We start from the raw sequence: 10,732 nt of genomic DNA, 5'->3' as shown, positions 1-10,732 counted from the left end.
AAAGGAAATATTATGTTGACGATAATATCATCACAAGCCATTGGAATCTTGGAAATTTCAAATTAGGTTATAATTCTTAAAATTATCTTTTGGGGAGTCAGATCGGGATAACTCCATTTTGAGTGAAAATCCGCTGAAAATTATGGACTCTCATAACGGGTATTTAATCACTACTTGGGAGAGATTTCAAATCCAAAGAATCGATCCCTGATATGACTATCAAAAACGACGATTTATACTCATCTGCATTGACAGAATTATCATCCCTTTATCACTCACGTTTATGACGTATTTTGGGTTGAAAATTTTGAGATAAAACATTTCCATCACAAATAGGACTACGCCAGACTGAGGGGGCACCCCGGAGCATTTGGCGAGAGGACACAGTGCTCCGTGGTTTTTACAAACTTACTGCCCAAATTGCCATTTTCTTTAATGATTTGTGCCCTTCTGACCTGTTGTTAGTACCACTTAATTATGCCTACCTATAATGCCCTATTTAAGTCCTAAAATAAAATCTCCTAGGAATCGGAGCAGCTTCCTATAGTAACATGCATGCTCCTCTGTTTTATTCATCTCACTGCAAACCAATTGAGTCTAGGGCAGGAAAGTCCAAAAGCCCCCACAAGCATCAAGAGTGCACCTTTTTCAAAGCATAGTCTTCTTCCTCAACGCCAGCAAGTGCCCCTTCCAGAAAATAAATACTTGCCATGAAATTTGACTATCTGAACTACCGAAGCGTGTCAAATCGAAATGGAGAGATATGATGAGAGATGTTTTCTGAAGTTTTGTATTCACTAAATAACTGAAGAAATTTATCTGGTGTTGATGTAACTTGATTTTTTTTCCTTCTTCATAATCAGTGAAAACTGTCTTTTTTATGATAAGCTTTCACTTACTGTGCTGCTAGCTTATTCAAACTCTGTCGTAGCTGGCGCTGTTACTGATGCATCAGGATGAAATGATAAAACGAAACTTTCAGAAAGTGACAAAGTCATACATGTACTCACATACAAAACAGAGATTAAAATAATAATAAAGGATAATATTCCTCTCTTTTTTCTTCAACGTACGATCCCATTCTAATACCTCGTCGAACTACATCACCAACAGCGCCATCTACGACATGGTTCTGAAGGCGCTTGCAGCACAGCAACTTAAAAGCTTATTAAAAAAAAAAAAGTTTTCCACTGATTATGAAGGAAAAAAATATTTTCAAGTTACATCACCACCAGATGAACCTCTTCAGGTATATAACTACACAGGAAGTGAAAGATTATCAAAACAGGTAATTGCACTGATTGTGAAGAAAGCATTAAACTTGTTTGTATTCACTCTTGACAGGTGCTTTAGAACATTCGGTTAGTGCTCCTTCTCTCTTAACGCTCCATCGCTTCAGCCTAAGTTCTGAATTTTAAATTGGTTATAAAATATACAATTTTTTTAATAAATCGCCTCTATAGTTATTATTTGTTCTTATTGATGAAATCTGCTCTCATATAATAATTGATTAAACAATAATGTTCTATATTGCAGCTATACAATGGCAACCTACCAACATCAAGTGAGAGACAATTCATCCCGTAACAGTGACAGAAGCGACAATGAAGGGAGATGCAAGGTAAGAAATGAGGGGTGTCAACGGGAAGGTGAAATAATCCTACCAGCTTCCAGCATTATGAATAACCTTTAGTCCCTCGAGACTCACTGTTGGCAAGCCTTCGAGGGTTGGAATTAGGGGGGGGTGTTGGAGAAGCAATTTTATTATTCGGGAATATTTGGGAATCCTCTCAGCACTCTCGTTGAGTTATGGGGGTGGGTTCGCCAACACTTGGAGGGAATCGTTTTGGAAAATATACTTTGAAAACCTCCCTACTTTCTTGTAAACAGTGGGGGGGGGGGTCTCTTTTTGCCCTTGAAAGGCTTTCATATTATGGAGGGGGAAGAAGTTATCTAATTTTTTCGTAATTCTGTTATGTTTTGCAGGTATCAGTGAGTGGTTCACGTGTCCACATAGAGTGCACCCTCTATCGTTCCAATCAATGCTCGGTGTTGTTTACAGATGACCAAGGGAGACAGACAAAGATTGTTGTGGATATCAAGGTAAGATGACTGGATAAAAGGATACTCGAATGGATGTAAACACTCGAAAATAACTTTATGCAATAATACTAGATTAAAAGTAAAGGTTGGCGGAAATGACAGTTAAATGGTATAACGAACGAATTGTTTTTTTGAGCCAACACGATATTACGTTAAAAACAAAGGGAAAGGAATGAATTGTTTTCAAGGGGCAGAAATTAAAACGTTGACATTGTAGCAGTATCATATCGAATAAAAAGCCTAGTTACTTTGTTTAATCTTAACTTTCCCATAATCCTTCTAGGAATCAGCTAATCATAGTAAATAATTTTTCATTGAATCAATTATTATTTTTTACGAAAAGTTTACCATGACAGACAAAATAGGTCTATTTGCGTTTAATGATCGGAAACTAGAATGATTGTTGCTTCTGCTAATAATTGTTTTAATCGATTAGTGAAGATTCACGTGCCCCAGTGCTAAATATATTGGAACCTTTGAAATATTCTAATGATATGCATCGATCTCGAGGATAATGTCATGTCGTTAACAAAACTTATGTTTTAGTATGGGAGCCTGTCCCGAAAAAGTCACACAATGACATAAAGACACAACATTTACCAATAAGATTTAACCCCTTACTTGGGCCATCTAACTCATTTACAAGGGTTTAGCGGCCCCCAGAGCCCCCGAATTGGCCCCAAATTACCCCGTTTAAGCCAAGAGGTGACTATTATTGTCTTAATATCCCAGCTAATGACTATAGAGTTAGTGCAGTTGTACAATGCACTAACTGGATAAATAAATAAAGTTTTATTAACTCTTGGGTTATATTCCTCTATAAACGTTTACACTTTTTTTTATCGTTTTTTCTACCAATTCTGAAGGAAGGAGATACACTGGAGGTGTTACCAGTGAGTATACACCCCACAGATGACAGTTATCAACACGGAAATAGCGGGGTGGGATTTGACAGTGCTTCCCAAACTCCGGGGAGCCCGGGGACGGACAGAACGGATGAAGAAATTGTAAGCAGAGCTTCATTTTCATATTTCTATGTTTGTAAGAATCGTTAGGCCTAATGTGAAAAAGCTGATGGTGGTGGGTGATTATTGATAATAATGTTCAGGGATGTTCAAAGATAGACTTTGAGGCACAAAGGCTTCAGGATAAGATTAGTCTATCCTATCTATCAACACAACAATTGATAGCGATTCAATTTATCAAACATTAAAACTAAATAGTTCGTATGATTTTTCTTTTATTAACCTCATTTTTGTTGTATTCACTTTGTGTTCTAGGGATCACTGCGATCTGATGAAGGCTGGGATCGGGGAGGAGAACATTGTACAACTTGTACATGCGCAGTAAGCGTCAGACCTCGTCGTTCTCCCTCTATCTTTGCACCCTGCATGCCAGAGGAGTGATGTGCTGCAGCTAACCAAAGGGGCGGATCCAGGATTTTCCAATGGGGGGGGGGGGGGGGGGGGGGGGGGGGGGAGGGGGAGGGGGAGGGGGGGGGGGCCTGAAATGTGAAAATCGCGCCGACCGATATTTCGCTCAGTGGGGTAGTCATCACTAAAATCTTTTTTGCTCCCATACATTTACTTTTGCTCAGTGGGGAGATTTTTTTGTTTGTTTTACTCAACACCCCCCCCCCCCCCCTTGAGCAAAAGAAAAAAGGTAAATTGGTGGTTACCCTCTTTTCTTTAATGTTTTTTGGGGGAAGGGGGGGGGGGACGTGGATCCGTGCCTGGCTAACTGTCATGCTCAAATAGTACCCCTTCAATTGTTCAAGTTCCTCTAAAGTGCCCCTTTTTACATCGGAAAGATGCCCCCTTTTGCTTCAGATAAGTGCCCCTTTATATTTCTGACATGTGCCTGTTCCACCATAAAATTTAAAGCGACTAAGAGCAACCTTTTCTTGAATTTTACCCAAAGCTCGCTCGCATATAAAGTTGATACAATAAAGTTTCTTATTAAAGATGTTTTCAGTCTTTCATGAATGTATTGTGCTTTAAACCCCATCAGGATTGTTTTTTCCTCTTTATAAGATGTAATCTAAAAAATCTTACTCGCTCACTCGCAATATAGACCATCACATCCAACTCTAAAGTATGATGCTTAAGCAGTATCTTGGACAATGTAAAGAGAGAAACAAACATTGAAATCATCCATGATAATGTAATCACAGTGTAGGGGTATATACCACTGCTAATTTTTAAAAATATTTTTGCTTTGAGATTTCCTTTGTGGATACCCCTTTTTTTTGTTTTTGAAAGTGCCCTTTTTTGTTGGTGCCCTCACTTTGTTAAACGCTCCGCCGCCCCTGATTTGAGGTGTGACTAATTTCATGTTTAATTCAGTGTGCATAGAAATATTATTGTAAATCACTCTGCACGTACATTAAGCGTACATTATTTTATTTAGCATTGCAATAAGTTAGGTATTGGGTAGTGTTCTCATAAGTTATGCCGGGACTTAGTCCAGACTAAATAAGAATTTTAGTTCACATTTCTATAGAATGCTAGATTTCATCTTCCTCTTTCAATATTCATGACAAAAATAATCTACGAAGGACTTTATAGAAATTCAGTTCATAATCATATTATCCTTTTCTTCCCATTTCATTGCAAAATAATTTGATTGACACTTTTCATTGCAGGATTAAAACAATCTGCACTGGGTAAATGAGTTGCAACAGGCTTTCCATAGAAGTGTGGACTAAGTACGCGCTATCGAAACACCACCCATTATATTCATTTATTCATTGTAGGTTGCGATGAAATAAACAGTTTATATAGTATTTATACATGATAGCTAATAATAGAAATGATAATAAGACCAATTTTGATAATTTTATAAAATTATACTAAAGATGATGATGAAGATAATGATGATGATAATGGGCTAGTGTTAATTCAGAAGTAAACTTTTATAAATGCAGTTTACACAGAAGAATGAATTGTTTATCACATGCAATTCTTGAACCTGGGATCGCAAATGAATACTCTTGTGCATTTTTTTTTTTTTTTTTTTTTTTTTTTTTGGGGGGGGGGGGGGGGGCTTTGTCAGGGTTAATTTGTATCGTGTTTCTCAATTGTACATGTATATTGTAAACTTTGTATCTTGTCTCTGGTAAATATGAAGTGTTTTTTTAAAGCCCATAGCACGTCAAATTTAATTCAGGGGCTATTGAGATTAAAATAAAAGAGAACGTAATGCACACAAGATGATAATGTTATTATGAGCTTTTGTGTAAGCAGTCACAACTTTCATTGATATATGAGGGGGGGGGGGGCGGGGGGCCATATTGAATCTATGGAACTATGATCCTGGTCATTCGAGGGATGGGTAGGTTACCTGGTTGGTTTATTGATTGGTTTGTTTGTTAGTTGGTTGGTTAATTGGTTTGTTGATTGGTTGGATGGTTGGTTGGTTAATTAGTTCGTTGATTGGTTGGATGGTTGGTTGGTTGGTTGGTTTAATGGTTCGCTGATTTGTTGGTTGTTTGTTTGATGGTTTGTTGTTTTGATGGTTGGTTGGTTGGTTGGTTGGTTGGTTGGTTGGTTAGTTACCTGATTTGTTGTTGGGCTTCTTGATTAGTTGAATAGTGAGTTGGTGGTTGGTTGGTGAGTGCGTTTATTGGTGAATAGAATAACTGGAATGAATCTGTGATATTCGCTATAAAAGTATTGCTTACTATTATTATTATTATCTTTATTGTTATTCTTATTCTTATCATTACTAATATTATTATTATTTATTTATAGCTTCTTTTAATTATTGTTCAAATTTAGGGAATCATTTTAATTGATTAATCACTAGTTAGTTAATAGCTAAACTAGTGAGAGTTTCGTGGGTTCTATATTGATAAAAATGATTGCTTGATTTTTTATATCATGTGTTGCTCTTTGATTTGAATTGGTACAATGATTGACTTGGATAAACAGGAAACATTTGTTAAAGGGCAAATCCACTCCAAAAATAACTTACTTACAATAGAAGCAGAAAAAACCAATCAAAAAAGTTTTGAGCAAAATCGGATAACTGATAAGAAAGTTATTAATTTTTGAAAAAAGTATGTAAAACCATGGAACAATAGAAATCACTATATACACAAATTGCAATTATTTTATTTTTCACTCACACTGTAGTATGAAATACTATGCCAGTCTATGTTTTCAATACATCTTGCCGGAGAGAAAAAGGAGAGAGGAAATGAGGAAGGTGTTAAACAACATGACCTTACTAGTATCAGGGAGTTGAGACAAAGCATACATGCTAGTCGACGGCTTCAGGGCTATTTCATCGGATGCAAATCAATTATTCTAAAAATTCAAAAATGTTTTCCATCGTATTTATGGTATAAGTTAAACTCTAAAGAAATGTCTTAAATGCTTAGTCCATGCCAAAATAATTTTCTTTTAATTGATGCAGAAAAACATGAGAAACAGAGAAAAAATTAGTAGAATAGGATAACTCAATAAGGAAGTTATCATTTTTTAGAGTATGAAAAACGATGGAACTTAGAAAATCACTATACAATACAAATAGCCAATTTGGTTATTAATGTGTGGCGTCATGTCCTCACTATTTATAAATTGCTTTATATATCCCATTAATTTGCCTTTTTATCCCCAAAACTTGATTTCCACATTCCTAGTATGAATGGTTATATGGTTTGTATCATATTGCGTGCATGACATTTCACAAAATCTGTTATAAACTTTGAAGAATTGATACCATTTTCTGGATATATTTTATTTTCATAATCATTTATTTTTATATAAATAGTTTATCAAATTCACATTTGTCATGATTTAACTGAAAAGAATTAGGCCTACTCTACATTAGTGCATCCACACAAAAACATATTACTATCAATATAACTTGGGTGCTGGTGTAAAGACATATTTAGGGGCAAAATTGGAAATGTATAATATAAAAATAAAGAAAACAATTGGTGGATAGTGAGGCAATGACGTCACAGACCCATGAGTGAGTTGCCAATTTGTCTAGTGATTTTCAAAGTTGTTCATGTCATTAAATATTAATAAATTTCTTTTTAGTTATCCGATTTTGCTCAAACTTGTTTGATTGGTTTGTCTGATTTTTCTGCCTCTATAGAAAGTAACTTATTTTTGGAGTGGACTTGCCCTTTAAGCTTGAAATCAGAAATTCGCACACTTTCAAACAGAAATTTCTTAGCATTGAAACGAGGTGGATAGATTGACTGATTGTGTCATACTCCGTCAAGAGAGGGCACTAAGTATATAGGATCTCCATGCGTTTCTCTCTTGCGCTCTTTCCTCAGTGAACACACGCGAATGCATTCAAACCTTAACTTTAGCATGACATGATCGAATGCTTCAACGAATCGTTTCAAAGCGCCATAGAAGTCGCATTCGAGATGTAATGATACACATTTATTTATTCAAAATGATGCAGTTATATTCAGAGAACCAGCGATATTATGTTTCATTATTTCACATTGAAACCAGGAGACGTTGCCGAAGTAAGAAAGTATTCTTCTTAACCACAAGCACAACGTTGGTCACTTTTGGTGTATGTTAATCTTCACGGCTACTGTGACAACAAAAAACAAAAAAAAACAATGTTACAGTGATTAAATTGTCTAATAAAAAAAATTAGACCAACATTTAAAAGGACCAAGATGTCAGCCTGTATACTTAAAAAAATGTGTCATCACTAATCAGACATTAATACAATTTAATTCAATTTTTAAACTTTCATTAAAAGTTTGATTCGATCAGAATTATAATCCTTTTCATTATTTACACGTCTAATTTTAACATTGGTAAATTGATCGATACATAATGTTGGTTGTAATATTATTTCTGTTCCCAGTTGCAATTATTGTAAACCCAATGTCGGACGGATCCATTCAGAGCAGACGACAATACCATTATCTGATACGACGATATGGATCGGTTCCGTTCCCATAGCAACCTAATGATGAGAAACTACGCGGGGAATAAATGATTTTGATAGTTAATTAGCAGTGAAATGGGGCATTCTTAATTTGACATTCAGTGTCGTCTAGATGATACTAGCTTAGAAGTGATCAATTTCAAGACCGTACATCTCCATTCAAACATGCATGGGAGAATTTGTATTCAAAACCTTGGTACAAAAATATGATTTTTCTAAAAAATTAGTTTACTCGTGTGGTAAAGTTTTATGTATTTCTGTTAAAGAATATAAAATTATCAAAACGGTGATATTTCTCATTTTCCTTTCAGGGTGGGGGGGGGGGGGGGATTCAGGATGGAAATGAAAAGACATTAAAGAAAGAGGAAAGAGGAAATAATTATTCATCGATTTTTTTTGTTGTTGTTCTTGCTGGAAATTGCTGTTATTCTGTAATCCACCTGTCAACATTACAGTTATTTTATTCAAAGTTCTACCACGTGTTACACAAAGTTTAGCAATCAAAGTAGGCCTATGTACAATCAGTTGATCGTATATCAGTCATTTAATCATACGACTATAATAATTGTCCATGATTTGATTGCAAAATGCAATCACTGAAAGACTGATTCCAAAAATGACAACCAATCGACTGGCTGCAATATGGCAATTCAACGACTGATTGCAAAATGGCAATCATATGACATGTGACTGGTTGGTCTGAGTAAAAGAGAAAATTAGAGACGCAGGTGAAACCTTGGAAGAAATCCGACCCCCCCCCCCCTCAACAAAAAAGACTGTTATGAATGTTTGAAGTTGTAATTGATCAAACATTATTTAGCATAATTGTCTTTAGACTCTGAACCAATATTATTGCTCTTTATCATAAAAAGTCTTAGATTTCTATTTTCTCTCAAGGTAATTATCAGTCGTCACACAAAGTGCATCATAATGATATAACCAGTGCACTCTTGTATGAAGAAAAAAAAGGTATATTTCAATTTACATTTATATTTTTTAAATGGGAATTATCTAAGGAAAGCATTGCAAGAAAAGGAGCAAAGTCAGGAGAATAGTATATAGGAATAGACAGTCGATCTGCAGAGATCGTTTGACTTTGAGCAGGGATATCCCTGCTTTGAGGAACAAGATCATGCAGGGGATAAAGATCATGGCGAAGGTTAGAAACAGAAAGTTATAAATGTAGTTTGATCGCCCAAGTATTGTCAATACGGAATTAAAACTAAACCCGTTATACAAGAAAATACTGTCTTATTTCATTACATGCATATAACTGAGACGGACTCACATTTACTTTACTTTAAATGTGAACCCGACTGTTGCCAATAGCCCAATAGCGAAGTACCGTTGTCGGCAAGGCGAATTTACACTAATTATGCCATGTTTGAGGCAGCGTACAGGTCACGATTGACGTCACTAGCCGACGATCAGCCGAGCCCCTTAGCGACACGGTACTATATCGCTCGCCCGCTCGCTCCGATCCGCTCGCCTCATATTACTTGCACATTATAACCCGCAATAGCGACCTTACAATGCGTAGGCTGCTAGTGCACGGAGGCCTCCCTGTATGTCGTTCGTGCCTATTTCCTATGCAATTTTACGTGCATTGTAGTACAGTACGTACGAGCCGGGCCAGCTTCTAGCGGAATATATACCCGGTTTGATCGCAAGCCAGGAGTCGTACTCGGCATGCAGATAAACCGCCTGGTTTGCGGGGAAGGTACATACAACATCATGGCAAAGTTAGACAGCTAGAATCAAGATTTCCTCGGCCTGAAATAAATCGTCAAACCTGCCGATTGGATTGTAATTTCGGAAATCTTCTCCTGCTTTCCGTCTGGCCTGCCTTCACAACGTTGGGCTGCGTATATTTATACAGAAATTTTCCTACCGGCGGGTACGGCTATACTCGCGAGCGAGCTTACTGAGTGTGTGTGTTTCGGAGTGTGTGGTTAGCACTGCATGTATTTCTCTGTATCTGCACGCACTGAGAAAGGCCTTGGATCGTATCGACTGTAGTCTACGTGGGAATAAATTTTGCAGGCAGCGAATTATCTCTGCGATATCGTCGTATACAGAAGCCGTTCCTCTACCGTCTACGTCTATCTCTCTCTCCCATCGTTTGTGCATAACAAGCCTACGACTTCTATCCGAATCGAGGGGTAAATTACTGCAGCAAGATGGCGGATCTAGAAGCCGTTTTGGCGGATGTGAGCTACCTTATGGCGATGGAGAAGAGTAAATCTACTCCGGCTGCCAGGGCAAGCAAGAAGCTGGTTCTTCCTGACCCGAGGTAAACCTAACATTGTTTTTGTCAATATTTTGTTATCACCCAAACATCACTCAACATGATCAACACAACACACAAATGGGTATAACAACATTGGAGGGGGAGGGGGTCATGTGTGTGGACGCTTGGCAAAAATTAAGCATTCTCTTTTGCTTTTGGATTTAACAAATATTACAGACAAATGAAATAAACAAACAACACTAACCATCATTAGCCTTTTAGTAGTTACTTTATCATTATGGAGTAAGGTAGATTGGGTAATTCAATTGTCCAGGCTTTAGTTCAGGCCTAGAGTAGACTCTAGACTAGACTCTATTTAAATTTTAAAATTTTGCTAAGGTGCTGAGCTGTGTGTCCGGACAGTTTGTTTTTCAGGACGGTTATAAGAGATTTTAAGCAGTTTAA

General features: G+C 36.8%; 1 protein-coding gene and 1 long non-coding RNA gene across 3 annotated transcripts in view; both read left to right on the top strand.

Annotated features, from left to right (window-relative positions):
- Nucleotides 1–1,990: 1,990 nt before the first annotated feature.
- Nucleotides 1,991–3,542, top strand: LOC105441587. Its single transcript, XR_004065049.1, has 3 exons — nt 1,991–2,103; nt 2,970–3,110; nt 3,384–3,542. It is a non-coding gene; the product is annotated as an uncharacterized LOC105441587 (long non-coding RNA).
- A 5,980-nt stretch (nt 3,543–9,522) lies between these two features.
- LOC100888242 (beta-adrenergic receptor kinase 2) overlaps nt 9,523–10,732 on the top strand; it is a 79,644-nt gene continuing 78,434 nt past the window's right edge. The window contains exon 1 of one of the 2 annotated variants that reach the window (XR_970386.2): nt 9,523–10,330. Coding sequence is in view for 1 of the 2 variants with exons in the window: in XM_003729311.3 (XP_003729359.2) it covers nt 10,218–10,330 (113 nt within the window). In the remaining variant the exon portion in view is untranslated. The remainder of the gene's footprint in view (nt 10,331–10,732) is intronic. The other variant, XM_003729311.3, reaches the window with a different exon arrangement.

Source organism: Strongylocentrotus purpuratus, unplaced genomic scaffold (assembly GCF_000002235.5).
Source record: "Strongylocentrotus purpuratus isolate Spur 01 unplaced genomic scaffold, Spur_5.0 spur5_scaffold_2, whole genome shotgun sequence".
Taxonomy (NCBI): Eukaryota; Metazoa; Echinodermata; class Echinoidea; order Camarodonta; family Strongylocentrotidae; genus Strongylocentrotus; species Strongylocentrotus purpuratus.
The sequence above is the reverse complement of the archived record's forward strand: the minus strand, read 5'-3'. Positions and strand labels throughout refer to the sequence as shown.